We start from the raw sequence: 20398 nt of genomic DNA, 5'->3' as shown, positions 1-20398 counted from the left end.
ACTTAAGACTCTCTTCAATACTCTCATCAATATGCCCCATCTTCTCATAGGCGGCGGCGAGATGCGCATGGGGCTCCGAAGACAGAGGATCATAGACACTCGCCTTTCGGTACTCGTTCAGGCCAGCTTGGAACAAACCCTCACGTAATGCCTGATTGCCTGTTTGTATGTGATAATCTCGGCCTCGCGCTGACTCCGCATCTATGTTCGGTGACGATGACGGGTTGAACGCACTAGAAAACTCGCGGAACGCGCAATTCCATCTCGCTGGTTTCCATGCACGGACCGCTCTTTTCAGGCCCACATGTTTTGTTCGTGCTTCCCGGAGCAGTGATGATAGTTTGCCAACCCTCAGCATCAGAAGAAAATAATCCCTCACTCGCTTTCGGCGCTCCAAAAAAAAAGCCGATCTGTGTCCAGAACCCTTAATTCATACCGTAAGTACCCAAAACTCTCAACCGTGTTGTGCTCATATATAAAGACATAATACGCTGCTCTGTGTGTACAAAAAAAAAAAACTACTGAAAAAGCTTCGCTTCATGACGCGCCACTTCAACTCCCCCTAGACAGTTGAATCCCCTTTTATAACAACCACCTCTCTAATCTTGTCTAGCCTTTAAATCCCTGCACGTGATGCGGTCCTCAGTGAGCAAATAGACCCGAGCGCCCCAACCAGAAATGGCATCTCGGTCGAGCGCACTGAGAAATGTCTGAGACGTGGTCTCGAACAATTCTTCAGGATCCATGTTCGGCCTCCATAGCGTCTCTGCCAATCCAAATATGGCTCTGGAAGATGTACCAGACGTCACGAAATCCGTAGCCGATGTACCTGCACCAATTAAATCCATCGCGCATAAATAGGGCTTGTTACCCTCTAAGCCGCACACAACCGGCTCGACGAAGAATGGACCAAACCTCTTGGCATAAAGCATGCTCTGCAAGATGCTAGCAAATGTACTCGGCTTCATCTCACGTTCCTCGCTAAGCTCGTACGTGTTCAAACGAAATTTCAATTTCTCATACAGAGTTTGCGCATCTGAAATCAAACCCGGCAAACCCACAAAAATGCTGTCGTTCATGCGATATATCTTCGCATGATCAAATGCTACTGTCTGACTCCTAACACCAAATCTCAAATCTGTCGCAAACGCTACACACCCTTTCCCTGCCATCGCTAACACCGACCCGCCGTTGTATTCCATAACCGATTCCCCCTGTAAAATATGTACACGTATAGCCCACCAACGCACGCATTTCCAGGATGTGTAAATTACCCCCACCCCCAAATACACATTCCGTTAGACACTTCTGTCTGTGCATGCTTACTCCCCCGCCTGTCTAAACAAGGTTTCTCGCATTCGCTCTTACATACCATCTCTTTTTCGTCGTCACACAAACTTCACTGACCCAAAAATCAACTCAAAAACAAAAAACGTCTCAATTCTCCCCTCTCCACCATCTGTACATAAGAAAAAACTTATACCCATGAAGCAACCGCACGTCTCTGCACTTTATTTGTCACTGATCTCAACGATCAAAAATTAAATTCTAGACGGATACAGCATAACGCGGCAAGTTCTTCCCATCGAGATCGGCGTCAAATTCTTCCTAAATCGAGCGCATACGACGCCTGAATTGCCATGAGGACTGCATATCTTCCCCCAAACAGCACGGTATGACACGCCTGTCTTGTTCTTCACCACATATATATAAACTACTCGCTTGCCTAAGTAAAAAGCCGTGTCCTTACGCTTGTCTACACCTTCAAGTCTCAATAGCGATACGTTCGGATTCTGATTCTTTTTATTCCTACTCTCTCAACCGAGCGCATACACACAAAACACACATAATCAAAAAAAAATCAAGTGTCAATATAGATGATTCACGCAGTCCTCACCCGTTGGTAAGCGTTGCTTGGTCACAAACTATGTATATTTCGACTCCTATCAGTATATGATACGAGACAATGCTATTTTTCCTCCACCTTTCTTCGTTCACTCTGTTTCACGCTACATACCTTTTATACCCGAGTATCTTGGCGCGCACGTATAATCTGTTTTTTCCGATTTCGATTTATCCAAATTTATCGTGGATTCAGTCAAACAAGACGCCCCATTCGAGACATCGGACAAGAAAACAGCGTTAGGCGCTAATCTATACAAAAAAAAATCGAAACTCTTCGCGACCAAACCCCTTCGACTTCTCCCATCACCTCAATCCAGTCTGTCTATTCCGTCCAATCCTTACCCCAAAAAAAAGAATGAAGTCCCCACTGTCACCATACACATCATGTGTCCCTCGCTCGCATTCTCCTTTGTTTCACTACTCTTTATATAGAGAATTATCCTTTCTTCATCGCGCTCAGTGCTTCTTTTCATTTATTGTACCCCAACCTCTGGAACCCGCATTCACTTCATTGCCGTAACTCACCTCACCAATCCTAGGAACTGCAGGCTAATTTTTTAGAACGTATAACTGCATCCGTACCTAACACGAGGGGCCATGTCACCAAAACCAGACGACGCTATCACTGGGTAAAATCATCAATGATCGTTTTTTTTTTTCGTTCTTTTTGCAAAAAATTTCACATTGCTCCAGCTACTTTTCATCAACCCTCCTTTCCCTATCATAAAGCTATAATCATGTGAACTTAGAATCCATACCCTCCCTCTTCTTTAACTCAAAACTAGGATCCTAATATTAACCCTCCGGAAAAGCCGTATTCCATAGTACTTTGCTCAAGCATTATCTGAGCCTCACAGCGAACCTGCGACCCCCACGCGAGAAACACCAAAACTAAAAGCAATGGACAATCGCCGCAGAAAACTTTATACTCGATTCTTATTCAACTGTATCACCCATTCGGCCTTCGCCTCTCTTTTTTATTGCTTTCTCGCAATTTTTAAGTACATCCAGCACGCGCTCGTACTTTACATAAGTAAACTCTATTTCACAGATGGTTACGCATTCCCTCTTTTAAATTTTCTCTGTGCAAAAATGCGTCTCGCATTTAAGTTCTAAGGTTAATGACGAGAGCACCCCCTGTCTGTTCTAGCACTGCATCAATGTAGTCATTATCCTCCATCCCTAGCTAAAGAAATTCAATATTGTAAGTAAAAACTACGTATAGCTACCATATATATATACATTCGATTAAACGCAGGATATGTATCTATTTGATGGAACCGTACTTCCTTAGGCGTTTGCGTTTCGCGCAGCCGCGTTCCCTCAAATAAAAATCGGATAGCATTTCTTGAGACTTTTTGCTTCTCGCAAAATACGTTCATCAATTTTCCAATCGGCACGTTTTGTTTTAACTTGAATGCTGTCAAGGTACCATCCTTTTTATGCACAAAAAATACACGTCAGAAATGGACGCCAGACGCTAGCTTCTATCTCTCTTGGATCACTTTCCATTTTCGACATCAGTCTGGCAAGATGCGTACCTGAGAACGAACCCTCAAAGTCAGGTGAGAGGCCTCTTTATCTTCGCTATGAGACTCCTGCTGTTTTGATTCGTATTCAAAATTATCTATCTGAGGCTTTTTTTCGTGAGCATATAGAGATGCTTGATCCTCGTGTTCATCCTTTTCGGGGAAATTGTTTTTCGAAGGTTGTTCGCTTCCGTCCATGTCAATATCAATATAGTGTCTAGTGTCTGTACTAAGGAAAAAAAAAACTAGAATTAAGTTTTTTAAAGCTAAATTACAAAGATCTTGCGATGCAAAGGCCAGATACACCAAAACGTGTTATGAGAGTAATGTGTGTATCAAAAAAAAGACAAGCAGACGAGACCAAAATTGATAGGCCCATGGGTTCAAATCCGTTATTTTTACAATCTGGTAACGCGCAATCCGCATATGCGTGCATGCTATACATAATTCTGTCAGATACAATATTCATACAAAGTGTATCTATGTGTGCGCGCAGAAATGAGTATTGAAAAAAAAGTGAATCTGCCAATTTGCGTCGTAAATGTTGCACAAATTTCAGCTTTCGGCGCGTAAGTCATATCATTTGAAGCATATTGCGGACGGAATAAATTTGTTGTAAAGGAAGATGGAAGACGAGACGGTAGTTGTCAAGTTGCCCAATCTTGAGCTAGCCGACCTTAGGTTTTATCTCAGCATACCGCGCTATCCAAACAAGGCACAGGTTCAAGAAAGGCTCTTAGAGGCGATAAGAAAAGACGGTACGAATGGATGATGAAGAAAATTCGGGTGAAACAGGGACTTTACAAGTGCAGATCATCATGCAGCATGAAGAGAAGGGCATACAGGAGTATAAAAAGGGGAAAATTTAAAATTTAAAAAAGACAGACAAGTTATAGAAGCTCAAAAAATCGCAGACCTAAACGGAGGTCATACTGAAGGACATCAGGTCTAGAGTATTATCTCTACTTTTCGCTTACAGAATGAATTCCTTAATATAGCAGCGCATTTTTTTCTGTTGTTAATTCAATTGTGCCATGTGTGTGCGTGTGTGTTCGTTGATTACTGTCTTTATGTGTATGCATGTATTCAGGTATTAACAAATTGAGAGCTTGGCCTGAACAATTTGCTTTTTTTGGAGATTGTTCGTGCCCTATGCGGGCCGGCAGATCGCTTAATTCTAAGGGGTGTTCCAGCCTATTTTTCTTCCTATGCATTTCAAACTGACAGGGTATACCGAATTTTAGCTATGTCCGGCTTTTACAAGTATCTGGTAGCCGAACATTATCTTCCCCTTGACCAGGATCTGCTGGCTTCAATCGAACAGATCAATGAGGAAAAGATAAAGGCATTCGACAACGCTATAGTCGATGCCGAAAATAACTTGGGGGAATCCGAAGTTCGTGAAGCTCTCCTATCCAAGGCTAACTACTTTTGCCTCATCGGTGCAAAGGAGCAAGCTATCGCTGCTTACGCTTCCACTGCCGAAAAAACCGTCGCTCTGGGCCAACGACTTGACATCACTTTCACCCTTGTCCGCCTTGGATTCTTCTTCGATGATTATGACCTCGTTAATCGCAGCATCCGTAAAGCTCATAGTCTCATGGAAGAAGGTAGTGACTGGGATCGTCGAAACCGACTGAAAACCTATGAAGCCATACAGGCTATGCACTCCAGAAAATTTGACCTAGCCGCAAATCTGTTGATAGAAACCCTCGCTACCTTCACAAGCTACGAAGTCTTCACCCTGGAAACCTTCATCTTCTATACTGTCATTGCCGCCACTGTATCCCTGGACCGTATTTCGTTGAAGAAAAAAATTATCGATAGCCCAGAAGTCCTAGCTGTTATCCAAAAAACACCTCACCTTTCCTCCCTGTTAAATGACTACTATAACGGTGAATATAGAAATTTTTTGATTGCGCTCCTAGGTATCTTTGAGCTCATGAATCATGACCGTCTCTTGTCTCAACACTCACGTTGGTACTTCAAGGAAATGCGAATCAAAGTCTATGCCCAATTTTTAGAAAACTACCAGTCCGTCCAGTTAGACTCTATGGCTAGTCAGTTCGGCCTCTCCCCAAAATTTCTTGACGAGGAACTATCAAGATTCATTTCCGTTAACCGAATCAATTGTAAAATCGACAAAGTCGGCGGAATTATTCAAACCAATAGGTCTGACAACAAAAATGTGCAGTATGAAACTTTACTAAAGCAAGGCGACATGCTACTGAATAGAATACAGAAGCTTGCTGCTCGAGTGGTCAATATGTAAATTCAAAACATGATTTTTGATTGATAAAGCCAACCCACGTTAAGATTTTAGCAATATTATTCGACAACATTATTTATTTGTATTCTGTTTTATTCAAAAATATAATTTAATTTTTTTATTTTAAAATTATAAAAGCAATAATAAATTGATATTAAATTAAATTATATAATATAATTATTATTATAAAACTAGTTGAATTCTGTGGGACAATATTTTAGTGTAAAAATAAAAAAACTAATACGAATAGTTGGAAAATATTTATATACATATATTCTGTATTACATAGTGCATGTATTGATATTTTTATTTCCTTGTAGTTTGTAAGGTTTTTTGTAGTTGGAATGTTTTTTTGCGTTCACCCTAATGTTATACGATTGAGCATAATCAAACATTATTGCTTTATTTATGAGGTTTTTATTTCCCGTGCTGCTTTATACAAAGTCTATTGAGCGAGGTTATTTTTTCAGTTGGAGAAAGGTTTGCACGGGTTTACTATGCTGGCAAGATCAGCAGGAAGGGATTTGGTGTATAGAAGGCGGTCAGGAACTAAGTTGTTGATGGACTTGAGGGTAAGATGAGGGATGTATTTTTTTTTTTTAGTGGGCATATCCGGGCAAAACAACTTGACCGAGTATTGATGTATAGAGGTGTAGAGGTGGTGTGGAGAGAGAAAGTAAGGTACTTAAGAGTAAAATATTATGGAAAGAGGGGGGATAGAATACGTCGATGAGGTGGAATGGGAAGAGATTGAAAGGGTAGAGCGGGAGGTGAGAGAAAGGAAGGCTGAAGTGAAGAAGAAGGATGAGGGAGCAAGAGGAGGGGAAGAGAAGAATAAAGAAGGTACGTGAGGAGGGAGACGAGGTGAATATGGGGAATATGACAGGTGGTGTACGCATATATGTGGGTGAGGCTGACAGGAGGTGTTGATGAAGTGGGGGTGACGTCGTCGTTGGAGTTATTGTTTGATGGGGAGATGGAGGAGTATAGACGTGTGGAGGTGAATATGAGTTATTATGGGGGGGGGATGTTGAGGGTAGAGGTATATGTGAAGAAGAGTGCAGATGAGAGGGGTGCGTTTGAATCGGAGGGATAATGCAAGGCGACAAGGGGAGGATGTACTGACGAGAATGGGCGTTCGTGGAAATGAGGGCAGGTAAGTTGGGGAAGAAGAGAGCGAAGAGGGGGTGTGGATTACGGAGAAAATATGCCAGGAAAACTTCGCGCGATTTTCAACGAGGCGATGTATTGGTATGAGAGAGAAAGGTGAAGAAGGGGGCAGTAAAAATGGAGTTTGGAATAGACACAAAAGAGGAAAGAGAGTCTGAGGTTTCGAGAGATGGTTTGTGTGGTACCTCTTGTATGAAATTTCCTCGGCTTGGGCGAGATGAGGCATTGGAGTTAGGTGCGTGTTTCTGGCTATTTCCATTTGAGTGTCACGTGGAGTTGGGGACGTTTGTTTTCAAAATTGGGGGGCGTATTACCCGCACCAGATAAGTGTGAGAGGGGTTCCAGAGTATGTAGAGGAGTTAGTGAGGGAATGCTGGAGGATACGGAAAAGGAGCGAGGAGGAGTTCCGAGCGTGGAGGGGTTGAAGAAGAGGGTGCCGAGGGAGCTGTTGAGTCGGTTGAAGTCGCATCAGATAGAAGGAGTGAGATGTGGGGTGGGAAGAAGATGTAGAGTATTGATAGCTGATGTACCGGGAGTGGGGAAGACGTTACAAGCGATCGCGCTGGCTGCATATTACAGGGAGGAGTTATGGCCAGTATTAGTAGTGTGCCCGGCGAGCATGAAGGCGGATGTGGTTGAGTGAGTTTCGGTCGGCGTTTCTAAGATTTGCTGAGGAAGAAGTGATGATGGTTGATGAGGAAAAAGCGAGAGGAGGGGAGCCAAAAGTAGTGATTACGTCTTATGAGATGATGAAGTCTAGGGTGGAAGTGAGGAAAGGAGTAGAGAAGGAAAAGTTGCAGGGTTTATCTGAATATAATGTCGGATCCTCGTTGATCGGTTCGAGAAGTTTTAAATTATTGATTTGCGACGAATGTCATATGCTCAAGACGTGGAATAGTCAGCGCAGTAAGGCCGTTACGAGAAATTGCTCGGTTATGTCCGGGAGTCATATTTTGTCGGGGACCCCAGCGATATCTAGGCCGGTCCGAGTTATATCCATTGCTCAGCGCGTTGTTACCGAAGACGTTTTATTCCTTTCGTCCGTTCGGGAACCGCTATTGCGATCCTAGAGCGTCTAAGTGCGTTCAGGAGGAATGGAGTATCGAGGTGGATCAAACTTGACAGAGTTGCATGCGATTCTAAGGGAGCTAGTAATGATTCGTCGGAGCAAACAAGATGCGGATCTTCCTGGATTATCTGAGAAGAAACGATACTTGGTATACTTGGATATTTCCGAGGATCAGAAGAAGAGCTTGGATCGAATGTCGAGAAATTGGAAACTAACTAATAAGGAGGAATGCGATTCAGAACAGCTCAGACCGACTGATGGTCGATCCATCGGTTGCATTAGCCAATACTTAGAGGAACTTCAAGGTAAGCTGGATGACAGTCGCCGTTACTCTCCGAAAAATGATGTTAATTTATCTTCTTTTTGTCTGTCCACTATTTTACCTTCTAGTACCCTCCAGCATATTGCTTTACCGAGCGGTGATCATTGCCACTTATCTAAGCTATTTCTCGATGTAGCATTGGTCAAACTTCCTGCTGCGCTCTCCTATTTCTATACCCAATACTCCATGAGCCAATATTCCTCTCGAAAACACCTTCTCTTTGCTCACCATTTAAATATTCTCAACGGTATCTCCGCATTTCTCGCACATCACCGTATTGAGTACATACAAATCGACGGCCACACTCAAGTTTCCTCTCGCCAGGAGCTCGTCCAACACTTTCAAAACAACGAAAGCTGCCGTGTAGCTGTCCTATCTCTCACCGCCGCCGGGACTGGACTCACCCTTCACCGCGCCAATATGGTCTATTTCTTCGAACTCTATTGGGACCCGAGCACCCTTCTTCAAAGCCGAAGACCGAGCTCTCCGACTCGGACAACTTCATTGTGTCTACATTTACTATCTTACCTGCGATTGCCTCTTCGAACGGCAACTCTGGCAAATCATCACAGTCAAAGTTTCTAATGCTAGAAAAAGCTCTCGACAATCAAGAAAAACGATTCGATATCACGAAAATTAAATATTCCTCTCCTTCTTCACTTCCTACCTTACCCATCTCCTCTCACCTCCCCAAACAAGCGCATCCGTATCTCCGGTCTAGATCACCCTTCACATTCCACCAATCAGCACCCTCAACAACCGCCTCCCTCCACTTCTTCTCTCCTCGACTCCACCACCTCCTTACTACCCTCTCCTACCAACAAAACGCCCACTTCCATCCAACAAAAAGACTCTCCAAGCTCTCTCAGTTTGCCCCTCCTCCTTGATCATCTGCCGCACCCATCCACACGCAACATATTCTCCGCCCCAGGCTCTGCCACAACTCCTTTACTTTCTGTTTTTTTTGTATAGAGTCGCTCTCGAGAGAATAAAAACGCACTGGGCTTTTTTTCCATTTCTTCCCCTGAGCTATCGAAACTGTTCTATTCCTGCCATGGGCTCCAAGCCTGGGTCCAAATGGCGCAGGCCCGTAAATTATAGCCAGTTCTTCAACAATATGCAAGTACGTTTACGTGGAGTGCCATATATCCTCCTCGTGCCTCGCTCGAGAAGGGTATCAACCGCCTCACACACCTCCAGTTTTTTTTGCCTCCCCGTTCCAGGGCGCGTATGGCTGTCATCTATCCGTTGCATTTCCGCGCAGCCTCAGATGGAGGCCGTCAGCTCTCGGACTCGAGTCCAGGCATCGAAAAAAAATACACGCGTGTGTGTGCGCGCATCTACATCTCGGGACACCCCCTTGTCTCCTCCCAGGTGCAATGGAGAGAGGAGATGGTCTTCACACATCCTCCAAGACGGTGGGACGAAAAAAACGCGTTCGCTGTCGAGTGTAGACCGAAGGCCTCATATAACAACATGTCAAACTTTTTTGTATATTTTTTAGGACTCATTAGCCTGTCAGTCGAGCGCAGTACCCTCGGAAGGGGCGGCAGTGCTACAGTTGAAGGAGGAAGATGGCTGGCGAATCAGGTGAAGGAGGGAGTCGGGAATCCAGGTGAGAAGAAGTCTTTTTCCCGTGGCGCTAGCAAAAAAAAAGTGAAGATCAGCGAGAAGTTGGTAATGCTAAAGATAGACGACGAGGACAGAAGAAAAGAGCAAAATGTCGGGGGAGAAGATTGTACGGAATCAACGGTATCGGTCAAGAAGAGCAAGGCCCGGATACCAAAAAAGAAAACCCAAGGTGAAGGGAGCACAAAGAGGAAATCTCCTTCTCCTAGCAAAGGTACAGGATATTTGGAAGAAGGAGAAAAAAATATATTCATACGAGGGGGTGAAGAATTTGCGGAAGAAGAAGATCAAAAAGACAATGAAGGCCGGTTAAAATCTTTGAAACTGGAATCAACGTACGAATCTTCTTCTGAGGAGAAATCTAGACCGAGCAGGACACATTCAACATCTCGAGACACATTCATAGAGATTTCATCAACAGACGAACTTAATAGATTGAAAAGGTCTGGAGGCCAAGTACTAGTTCAAGAAGAATCTTGTCAACAACCAACTAGCATTTTAAAAAATCACGAAAAGCGATCAATCGAAGTATGTAAATCATCAAATCACGGGGAAAAACACCCGTCTAGAGGACAAATCCTTCCATCAAATGAGTACGCCGCCCCATTCATAAAAGCTCAGATCATCTAAATTTCAAGAATCTTGAAATGGATCCAGAAAATCTAACGATCGATTACCTATTCTCATATAATAGAATCTTCAGATCACCCTGATGACCCCAATATTCTAAAAGGAGAACGTTATCCTCATCGCCGTCCTACTTCTTCCCATGAATGGACTTCTATGAACTTGTCTAAACCCAGATCCACATCCCTCCAAAATCACTGTTCCTCTCCTCCTTCTCCTAATCCAGGTCTACATCCACCCCTCTTCTCGTTCTTCTCCCATCTCTCCTCGGTCCCACTACACCTCTCCTGACTCTTCCTCCATGCTTCTGTCTCAGGAAGTCAGAATCCTGAAGGATACCAACTCAAAGCAATTGGCCCTAATCCATGACCACTCCGCCTCCATCAGTCATCTCGAAGCCCGCTGTGCCCAATATCAGGAACGCCTCGCCGCCTTCGAGAATCAGGCCAAAGATTTTGCCCTCAAATCCAAGGACGCCGAGCTTCTTCTCCTCTCTGCCCAAAAACAAATCCTTCAACTGGAAAAGAGAAGCAAGCCCTCGAGTGCGACAAGAAAGAATGGATCTATGAAACCAACCAACTCCGCAACGAAAATGGAAAAACTTCTGCGTCATTATTACAAATCAAACGATGAAAAAGAAGCCATGATCCGCGAACAACACGCCCTCCATAAATCGCTAGAAGACGCCAAAGATCCCTAAAGCAACTTCAAACCCTTCGAGAGATGCTAGAAGAGCAAATCAAGCTCGAACAAGATGATAAACAACGACTTTTTAAGGAAAAAGAATCTGCCCTAAAAGAACTTAAGGCATTGGAAAAATGGAAGTCGGATTATCTATCACTTATGTCTTCATCTTCTGGTTCCAAACCTTCCCACCACTTAGGCCCACTTTCCAGCATTTCTGGAAGTCAACCCTAATCCTACTAACAAGACATGGATCTGTCGATGTAAAAACCAAAAATTAAAAAGGGTACGTCAAAAAAAGGGAAGATCGCACTTTGCCTTTCAAATTTTCTAACCTTCTTCTATCAAAGATAGAGCTAGAATTTTCATTAGAATTCGTCAATGTGGATCACCTCCCTACTGAAGATTCTCCCATTATGCTGGAATACGTCCCCCTTAACATCCTTGAAAACGGACGTAGTGCAGATCCCAGCAAACTGCCCGATTTCCTTCGTAACATTGTCTACTTCCCTCTTCATTCCTTGGCTCCCCTCTTTGCAAAAATAATCGAATATCTCTATAAATCCTCTTCCCGCCAAGAACATCCTTGATGTCTCTGTTCCTTCTCATCTGTTCGGCAAAGAAAGTGCATTTCGTTGGTGTGTGATTATCTCATGGCCATCTTCGAGTCTTTTTCCAGGGCCACTTACCCAGATCAGTGAACGCCCCTCGAATGGCTCAAGTCTAGCGGCCGCATCAAAAAAGCTGTCTCAAAAAAAAACACTTTATTTCATACAGAATCTATTAGAGGTCTTTCTCTACCTTCGGTCATACCTAGACCCATATCCAGAACTCCTAGATGAACGCGCTCGATCACGGTCTCCGCGATGAGGTCCAGATGAACTGGAATACCGGCGATCATCTCGGCGGTCTCTCGCTCCACCAGGTCTAAATCCATTGGAACCACTATGGTGAGATATAATGCTCCTACTGGACTTTGGTAAGAGAGCTACGCGGGGAGTTGCCTCCGAATTTCCAAATCGACGAGGGCGCCAATTAGTTACCGTCCGTCCACGTTCGACATCTACAAAAATGTTCCTATCTAGAATTTTGCGCCCGTTCATCGTGTCATAAGCCACACGAAGATCTCCTTCGTGCACCATCTCTACAAACGCATATCCGCGCGGCTTTCCTTCAAGATCATAGACCATATGAACACTCTTTACAGGCCCAACCTGTTCAAATTCCTTGTACAGCATTTGCTCTGTCACCTTGTAGCTCTGCAAGTTCATCCCCAATTCCAAAAAAAGAGTGAGATAAAGCCAAGCCCACGAAACCCTTTTCCCTCAGAGATCACTTATTGATTCTCTATATACACACATACACATAGGATGCAATCACCTACTACCACGAGAATGCAGGCTCTATACATGATTTATATAGAGAAAAGGTAGACGAGGGAGATAAAACACATACACACTCTTTTTTCTGCTTCAGCTTCTAGTACTTAGATTTTTCTTCTTTGCTTTTTCCTAGAGATTTCTCTAATATTCGCATATAAGATCCCTTCCCTCTCACACACGCAAACGTACCAGTCGCGCCACAAACAGAGTCTTGTACGCATCACTCACTGACTTTGGATTTTTTTGCGGGTCCCCTATTTTTTGTATGTGTCACGTTAGCCAAGTCTAGGAATAGAAAACACACTACTCGCTCCAAAGAGTCAGCTCGAGCACCCCTCAACGATACCCGCTTCATTTCATCTCTTATTTCACGCTCTGTCAATACGTATATACAAGTTCAACGTGCTTGAATACATACACTCTTCGAACTTTTTGTTCATTTCTTTCAGACACTGCTCCTGCTTCAGTTTCTTTTTCCTCTCTCGAATTTCACTAAGCGTCAGAACCTCAAAATATTCAGTGGGGGGCGACTGGTCTGGATTCGTATCGAAACGGTCCACAAACGCAGCGATGCCGGTATAGCCTCTAGACTTGTGCCGCTCAGGTGGCGGCAAGTACTCTAGCGGCGGTCGCGGCTTGAAGAGTTCCTGCAGATGGAGAGGCAGATAACGAGTCATCAAGATAAAATCACGGTCCAACAAGCACTGGCAGACCAAAATTGACAATCCCAAAAAAAACACAAAAAAAAGACGTCTCCGTATTACATTTTTTTAAGCGAATAAAGTGCGCGGAGGAATCCCATTTCAGCTGAAGAAATCTGACAGAATTACCAGGGCCTTAGAAACGTTCGCCAGTATAGAAAGAGGATGTAGACGTTTTCAATGAATAGTGAATGGGCAGGTGACACAGCTGTGTAACTTTGCGAGCTCGCAAATTGACCCCTTCACATACTATCTCAACCATCGAATTTTTATGGGCAATAGAGGCGCTCTGGTTTTTGGAGGAATGAGGCAGAGCGAGCGAAGAATCTGCGGCCTCGCCAAAAGAACTTATTCGTATTCTTTTTCCAGAATAGATGATAATACTTCTTCACGATCAAGAGGAGGCTTTTTATCGCGCAGAATAGGTTTAAATATCTCTTCACGAACTTCTGTATCCAGTCTCATTAGGCGCTGAAAGGTATCCAGATCTCTGTAGCCTCTAAAGCGAGTGACGTGAGGATAGAAAAAATCAATTTCACAATGTTATTCTCTCCTCTTTTCCGAATTCGGATAGTATGCACAACTTAAATACAATGAAGGTTCACAAAGACCTACTTTTTTATGAGAAATTCAAGTTTACACTGATTTGTAGTTTGCGAGTTAACGTAGAAAAGTTGCTTGATGTTGTTCATCATCGTACCTCGTACGATTCCATGGGGGATTCTGCGACAGCATCGGATTACACTTCTATAAAGAGTGATGACTTGGACTCTGTGGCTCATAGTGCTCGCGAAGCTCACATATAATAGGAATGAAGAATCAAAAAAAAGTTTAAAAGTACGTCTTTCAGAAGTTCTAAAATTCGAAAAGCGTTTGACCGCCTTTTTGTATCAGAGGGCAACGAATGAAATCTTGTTTGTATTCGACTTTAGTTGAGAGCGCATCACTCGCCTAATGAGAAAGCTCTAGAACGCTTCCAACGAGGGAAGACTTATCATGCCATAAGGGAACAGGCGATGCTTGTAAGAGAGCAAAGCACACGCAAAAAAAATGACACAATCAGGGTCTGTCAAAAGGAGAAACTTACAACTATTGCGCTTTATTTTATTTTACACAGCGGGTATTTGGGGGTCCCGAGTTGGATTTTTAGTTTTCGGCGGTTTGTTGATATGATATATGCACAATCCGATTATGACGATTGACAAGAACAGCCAATAAATCGGGTAGATGTTTTTTTTAAAGACGTAGATTTCGAAGACGGCACCAATACCATTAGAAGTGCGCAATGATAGGTTAAACCAAGTGGAACCAGCGAATTTCATGATATAAGGAGTTAGGCTGTACAGGACATACATAAAGCAGACAAATCCTAGGAAGAGTCCGACCGCGGACCAGTTCCATCTGAATTGAAGAATTTGCTGGTGTTCGAGTGCCAACACTTGCAGGCCGCTTATTTGAACACCGAAGAACCCGATGAATGCCAAGAATTCAAGAATGCCCGAATCTTTGACCACTTTTTCTTGGCCAATGTTGCTGATGGCGTAGAGGATGGAGGAGAGGATACCCAAGAAGTTGCCGATGAGTCTTCCTTCCTCCTTATTGTATCCCGTGATGGCTTGAAGGGATACACCAACAACGCACAGTATGATGCCCAAGAAATGACGCCAATTGTAGCGAATCTTTAAGTAGAACATGGTCAAAAGAACGATGAAGAAGATGGTAGCACAGTCGAAGAGCATGACGGTCACAAGAGAGTTATAGCCGAAAGCCTTGACAACTGTGGAGGTAAGGAAAAATTAGTGCTCTTCAGAGACCATGGAATGCGTTTGCCAAATCGGAAAAGAGGAGGAGACATGTCAATGCAAGGACAGTTTGGTTACGATTGTAGAAAAAGTTGAATCAAGTTCCAACACGTCTAGATGAAAAAACATTTGTGTTTTATGAATAGGGAGGAGCCAAGTCACATGGATCGTACTACAGTAATTAGCTTCAACATCGACAAATGCCAAAAACAAATACGTCATCCATTTTTTCCTAAACGTCGTCCCGAATGAGTGGTTTGCACAGTATATGCTTCCATAGATGGCAAACAAAAACAAGTAGTTTAGGAAGGACTGCATAGCGGGCATGTCTATATTATATTCGTTTGCTAGCGTGTAGCTGATGATACTCGTGCCGGCTATCATACAAGATGCAATCTGGCCTACGAGCAGCACCATCAGCTTTTGTTTGATGTATTGGTAGTTTCCGGCATCTTTAGTGGCCACGTCATGTGTACTTTCGGCCATCTGGATACAGACTTTTTTTTTCACACAAAAATTAGTTTCATATGAACAAAATTGTCTTAATTGTCATCCTCTCATATATAGGTAAAGTTTTTATTCATTCAGATTATGAAATTTAGGGCGAGGCCGAATTTCTGATTGGTGAAAATATCATCTGACAGGGATCCCTGCCAGCCAAGAGTTGCGGACAACTCGTCGCAGATACGATGCTTGAGGGCAAGGGAAATTGTTTTGTTTTCGCTGCAGAAGCGCGCCTTCAGAGAGGCATTGTTGTCGAGCGTTTTAGCTATGGCAACGTAGAAGGTTGGCGGCGTACCGGGCTTGAATGGGAATAGAGAGACAGAGGCGGCTGTTTCCAGCTTTGCATCTTTGTTATTATAATAAAGACTGCTGCCGGTGGAAACTTGCTCTTGAGAGTTCCAAAAGAAGTTCATGACAAAATTTTTGGCGGGAATTTGTTGAAGCTTGACAGAATACTCTTTCAGTTTTTGGGTTTCTGAGAGTGTAGAGATGACGCTGGAGACACCGATGCTCGTGTCTTTCTCGGATGCGACAAGATTCAGACAGAGGGTTGGTTTGTCGAGGTAGGAAAAAACGGCTTCGACTGAGGCTTGATTGCCATAATAGTAGAGGGTGGAAACTTTTCCGGAACAGGTTTTCTTGAGGTTGTCGGAAGAAGTGATGATGTTCCCGCTCAGGATGGTTTTGAGTCCAGGAAAGAGTTTGTCTTGTAAAACGAGTTGGCCTGAGAGAGAGGGGGTGTGTCAGGGTGACAAGTTTTTCTAGAGCATGAAAAGTGTATGTGAAAATGTGTGTGATGTACCGGTATAGGTGGGGATGATGCCATCGCTCGAGACGGATCCTTCGACGGTGAACCCTTGTTGTTTGAATATTTTAGAGGTGAGGAGGGAGGTGCAGATGTTTTTGTTGGCGAGTTGAGACGCAGAAGAGGTAAAGCTCTGATGAGAAAGGGGTCAGGAGGGTGGCGGCAGAGGAGCACGGGAAAAGAGGGGTATGAGCGTACTAATCCGGAGGCGAGCGCGAGGATGTTAAAGCCGAACTGCCCGGGGAATCCATTGAAGATCAGGTCTTGGGAGTGAAAGCAAAGGGTGAGAAGGGAGAGCGGAAGGGGGGAGGATAGGAAGGGAGGGGTGTACTTTGCGCTAGGGATCCTAGGTCTTTGAAGGTTGGTGCGGTCATGAGGAGAGAGAGAGAGGATGGTATAGAGGGTGCTCTAGGAGGAAGAAAAAAGTCTGACGGGGAATGAAAAAAAATCAAAAAAAAAAGTGTGACTGTGACGAAAAAAGAAAAAGGGAGAGGACGGTTGAGAAAGCAGGGAGGTTGAGGGAGGGAGTGATGGACTAGCAAAGACAGAACGGATATGAGGCGACGGAGCGTGGAGAGGTAAGGGGGTCAGAGATGGAGGAAGCGTCGAGCATGATTGAAGAGTCGAAAATGGAAGGACAGTTAAGCAGGAGCTGACAGGAAAAGACGGTGAATCTCTAAAAAAATTGAGAGATCTCAAAAGTGGTTGGAGAATGCGGGAGTAGGACGGGTGCACGCGGACGTTTGGTAGCGCTGACACGAGAGTGTAGCAGAGATGAAGACGCGTTGTACCAGGGAGAGAGACGTTGGGTACAAGGCCGCGCGGTGTGCATGCGGATGGCGCGTATGCGCGGGGTGTGTACAAAACGGGGATGCGACAGGAAGGGCGGAATGGGGATTGAGTTACAAAGTGGCGCGGGTGCGAGACAGGCGGCACGCGCGCGGTTTATTCAGAGAGGGGCATGAGGGGGCTGGTTGGGTTTACGAGGAGGGGACCTCGTCGAAGGAGGGGGAGAGTGCGTCGAAGGAAAGGGGGACGAAGGGGTGTCCGTCGCCCTTATAGAACTTGTTTTGGAATTCTACCCAGTGGAGACGCATGGAGTGAAGGAAGGAGGAGATGCCCTCTAGGACGATGAGGATGCCGATGGTCATCAGACAGAACAGCATCCACAGGAGGAACGTGACGGGGAAGGGTAGCAGGGCCAGGATGAGTTGGACGAGTCCCATGTTCCAGAAGACGGAGGAGAGTTGAGAGTGGGCGAGAGACAGGGCCCAAAGTCGGAGGTAGGATGCGGTGTTGGCGAGAGTGCTGAGAGTGAACTCGATGGTTTCTATGGCTTGGTGGATGAGTTCGTCGGCGAAGTCGAATTGTGGTTGTTGAATGGGGTGAGTGGAGCATTCGTCTGACGGGTCCGGGTCTTCTGGAGAGCTTTCTGGGTAGAGCTTCTTGTAGGTGTGCGAATGTTGGTAGCGGAGGGCGAGAGGCTTGCACAGGAGCATGACGGGTATGCATATGACCATGATGATAAGAAGGACGAGTTGGACAGTGGCTTGTCCTCGGTAGAGTTCCCAGGTGGCACCGAGGGGTCCGGCTGGGTTTTGAGCGGGAGGGGGTTGACCGGGAGACAGGAACATATAGGTGATGACGTTGAGTAGGAACGGGGCGTCTTCGCGAGTGGGAAGGTAGACGGTGCCGCCGGAGCCCTTGTTGTACAGTTCGTTCGCATAGAAGGGGTAGAGCCACTTGACGATGATGAGGGCGGACAGATAGCCGAACATGGATGACAAGAAGAGGATTTGGGGGATGCATTCGAAGGCGAGGTCTATCCATTGTCTGAAATGGACGTTGTTGATGGCTTTGAGGGTGAGTCCGAGAAGCATGTGCACGACGCCTATGATGATGGCCATTTTCATTTTGACGGAGTTGTAGAAGATGAGTTCGTTTTGGTTGTTTTTCCAGGACCAGTCGACGCCGAGTTCGTAGGTGCGCGACAGCAGCGCGGGCACCATCGCGCCGCTGCTGTCTCGCTTCCAGTTGGTGGGCAGCCAGCGAATGGGTACGGAAAAAACTTCGTTGTACAGGAGTCCGCAGTAGATTGAGAAGATGCCCATTAGAAGGATCATGTAGCGGCCGTAGAAGGCCATGGATATGAATTCCTGGGTGTTGCCTTTGGAGTACTCCTTGCCCTTGTAGATGAGCCACAGGGCGAACAAAAGGATGAGAAGTCCGTGTCCGACGTCCCCGAACATCATGCCGAACATGAATGGGAAGGTGATGATGGTAAAGACCGTGGGGTTGATTTCGCGGTAGTGCGCGATTCCGTAGGTGTCGACCACGTTTTGGAACGCGGCGGTGAAGGGCCTCGTCGGGAAGTGGGTCGGGGGCTCCTCGTAGGTAGATATCGGAGTCAAAATGGACGGAACCGTCGATCCGGATAGGTCTCTTGCTCGGCGAAGCGCCACCATGACCTCGTCCATCGCATACAGTGGAACCCATCCCTCGGCGATCAAGCACTTGTGTCCCAGGTCGTAGCTGAACATGTTCATCGTGTGGTAAATTGCCTTCTCTCTTCTCACTATCAGCAACCACATCGACAAGTTTGTCATCAACTCTTTCATGACCAAAGCGCAGTGATCCATCGACTTGCACAACACCATCGTCGTCTCCTCCAACCTCCTGTTCGCCTGTTCGTGCATCTTGGTCCTCTCGCCGGCCGTCTGCGTGTTCATGACTATCCTTATTCCGAAAATCTCACATATCTTTTTCACCTTGTTCTCCAACGCGACCCCCTGGAAAAACACCACGAACGCGACCCTCTTCTCCCCCTTCCCCTCCAGCGGTTCCGCCATCTTCATGTACAAGTTCCCCCTCGTCATGCGGAACATTATCCTCTCAAACAACATGCTCGTCTTGCTGTCCATCACCCCCACCAAAAACCCCAGCCTCACCCCCTGGCCCCTGTCCTCCCTGTCGGACGAAAACAGCGGCACCCTCGCCTCGCTGCTCGTCTGACTGTTCTCGCTGGACCTCGCCTCCTCCACCATCGACCTCTCTCCGCTGAAAAAAGTCTCCTCGTTGGACAACGCGTAGCAACAGTCGAGCAACTCGTCCCTCCTCAGTATCAGCAGCTCCAGATTCCCCATCATCTCCTTCAACTCCCGCTCCATCTCGTCGAACTTCAGCTACACGAATTTCGCGTCAGAGCAGCTCGCCTCTTAAAAAAAAAAAAAAAAAAGCGCCTCGTCCGAAAACGCGTCCTACGTAACGCGTGCCCGCGCATCGCAGCCTTGCGCGCGCGACGCGCCCTCCCCCTCCACAAAACCTACCTCCAGATCCTCCCACTTGTACTCCGGGAGCTTCTCGGGCGCCTCTAGAATATTCACCTTCTTCTTCCCTTCCTCCTCGGCGATGCGGTTATAGACGTCCATTTGCCCTCTGAAGTACCTCAGCTTTCTCTCCATCTCTTCTATGCGCTTCACCTCCGAAAAGAAGTTCCTCTGAAACGCGCTCATCTTCGGATTCAACTGCGCTTCAAACTACAATTAGAGCCCCGGTTCACACGTCGCGCCCCCCCTCGCCGCCCCCTCTACGTACGTCCTTGAACTCGATCAGCCCCAGCCGGCCGAGACTGTCCACCGTCTCGTGCGCCGCCTCGATGTTTATAAACATCTGCACCAACTGCATCGGCTGGCTCCGCCATATTTCTCCCATGGCTGCGCTGTAGTCTGCAGGCCTCTCTCACACCTCTGAAAACGCTGGCACTTCGAAAGAAAAACTCGACGACGGTCGAAACTCACGGCAATCGTGAACGCAGGTAGAACTAAAATCTCGACCCTCGACAATCCTACAAAAAAAAAATAACACGGTCTATCGAGCAATCGTTTCTCGAAATGTGCGGCACCTCGTTGCGCGCACCGCGCGGCCTCCCGGCCCCCGCGCGCCACCCTTCTCGCTTTTGCTCGCTCGGCGAGGCCCCAGTTCTCTCAGAACGGCGTTCGTT

The 20398-nt window shown here is 45.8% G+C and overlaps 6 protein-coding genes and 2 long non-coding RNA genes across 9 annotated transcripts; 1 reads left to right on the top strand and 7 right to left on the bottom strand.

Annotated features, from left to right (window-relative positions):
* Nucleotides 1–531: 531 nt before the first annotated feature.
* LOC126311245 (proteasome subunit beta type-3-like) lies at nucleotides 532–1398 on the bottom strand. Its single transcript, XM_049992203.1, has 2 exons — nucleotides 1373–1398; nucleotides 532–1214 (listed from the first exon to the last, which is right to left on the bottom strand). The coding sequence occupies exons 1-2, from the start codon at nucleotides 1373–1375 to the stop codon at nucleotides 600–602; spliced, it is 618 nt and encodes a 205-aa protein (XP_049848160.1). The 5' UTR covers nucleotides 1376–1398; the 3' UTR covers nucleotides 532–599.
* A 92-nt stretch (nucleotides 1399–1490) lies between these two features.
* LOC126311244 (uncharacterized) lies at nucleotides 1491–2532 on the bottom strand. The gene is made up of 3 exons (XR_007554470.1): nucleotides 2488–2532; nucleotides 2018–2053; nucleotides 1491–1809 (listed from the first exon to the last, which is right to left on the bottom strand). It is a non-coding gene; the product is annotated as an uncharacterized LOC126311244 (long non-coding RNA).
* A 322-nt stretch (nucleotides 2533–2854) lies between these two features.
* Nucleotides 2855–3659, bottom strand: LOC126311243 (uncharacterized). The gene is made up of 3 exons (XR_007554469.1): nucleotides 3447–3659; nucleotides 3192–3341; nucleotides 2855–3091 (listed from the first exon to the last, which is right to left on the bottom strand). It is a non-coding gene; the product is annotated as an uncharacterized LOC126311243 (long non-coding RNA).
* A 350-nt stretch (nucleotides 3660–4009) lies between these two features.
* On the top strand, nucleotides 4010–5750 carry LOC126311241 (26S proteasome non-ATPase regulatory subunit 6-like). Its single transcript, XM_049992202.1, has 2 exons — nucleotides 4010–4192; nucleotides 4679–5750. The coding sequence occupies exons 1-2, from the start codon at nucleotides 4060–4062 to the stop codon at nucleotides 5704–5706; spliced, it is 1161 nt and encodes a 386-aa protein (XP_049848159.1). The 5' UTR covers nucleotides 4010–4059; the 3' UTR covers nucleotides 5707–5750.
* A 5845-nt stretch (nucleotides 5751–11595) lies between these two features.
* On the bottom strand, nucleotides 11596–13286 carry LOC126311240 (U1 small nuclear ribonucleoprotein 70 kDa-like). Its single transcript, XM_049992201.1, has 3 exons — nucleotides 13005–13286; nucleotides 12776–12840; nucleotides 11596–12463 (listed from the first exon to the last, which is right to left on the bottom strand). Exons 1-3 carry the CDS (start codon nucleotides 13261–13263, stop codon nucleotides 12002–12004), a joined length of 786 nt encoding a protein of 261 aa, XP_049848158.1. The 5' UTR covers nucleotides 13264–13286; the 3' UTR covers nucleotides 11596–12001.
* Nucleotides 13287–14360: 1074 nt separating this feature from the next.
* On the bottom strand, nucleotides 14361–15586 carry LOC126311238 (solute carrier family 35 member F1-like). The gene is made up of 2 exons (XM_049992199.1): nucleotides 15263–15586; nucleotides 14361–15064 (listed from the first exon to the last, which is right to left on the bottom strand). Exons 1-2 carry the CDS (start codon nucleotides 15573–15575, stop codon nucleotides 14397–14399), a joined length of 981 nt encoding a protein of 326 aa, XP_049848156.1. The 5' UTR covers nucleotides 15576–15586; the 3' UTR covers nucleotides 14361–14396.
* A 55-nt stretch (nucleotides 15587–15641) lies between these two features.
* LOC126311239 (uncharacterized) lies at nucleotides 15642–16983 on the bottom strand. Its single transcript, XM_049992200.1, has 4 exons — nucleotides 16730–16983; nucleotides 16597–16661; nucleotides 16396–16531; nucleotides 15642–16317 (listed from the first exon to the last, which is right to left on the bottom strand). The coding sequence occupies exons 1-4, from the start codon at nucleotides 16770–16772 to the stop codon at nucleotides 15674–15676; spliced, it is 888 nt and encodes a 295-aa protein (XP_049848157.1). The 5' UTR covers nucleotides 16773–16983; the 3' UTR covers nucleotides 15642–15673.
* A 312-nt stretch (nucleotides 16984–17295) lies between these two features.
* Nucleotides 17296–20220, bottom strand: LOC126311237 (vacuolar proton translocating ATPase 100 kDa subunit-like). 2 transcript variants are annotated; one of them, XM_049992197.1, is made up of 3 exons: nucleotides 19993–20220; nucleotides 19725–19922; nucleotides 17296–19580 (listed from the first exon to the last, which is right to left on the bottom strand). In XM_049992197.1, the coding sequence occupies exons 1-3, from the start codon at nucleotides 20107–20109 to the stop codon at nucleotides 17379–17381; spliced, it is 2517 nt and encodes an 838-aa protein (XP_049848154.1). In that variant the 5' UTR covers nucleotides 20110–20220; the 3' UTR covers nucleotides 17296–17378. The 2 variants fall into 2 exon arrangements, with proteins under 2 accessions (XP_049848154.1, XP_049848155.1); XM_049992198.1 differs by having other exon boundaries at nucleotides 17302–19580; nucleotides 19725–19927.
* Between the last annotated feature and the right edge of the window lie 178 nt (nucleotides 20221–20398).

The sequence above is a fragment of the Schistocerca gregaria genome, unplaced genomic scaffold (genome assembly GCF_023897955.1).
Source record: "Schistocerca gregaria isolate iqSchGreg1 unplaced genomic scaffold, iqSchGreg1.2 ptg000400l, whole genome shotgun sequence".
Taxonomy (NCBI): Eukaryota; Metazoa; Arthropoda; class Insecta; order Orthoptera; family Acrididae; genus Schistocerca; species Schistocerca gregaria.
The sequence above is the reverse complement of the archived record's forward strand: the minus strand, read 5'-3'. Positions and strand labels throughout refer to the sequence as shown.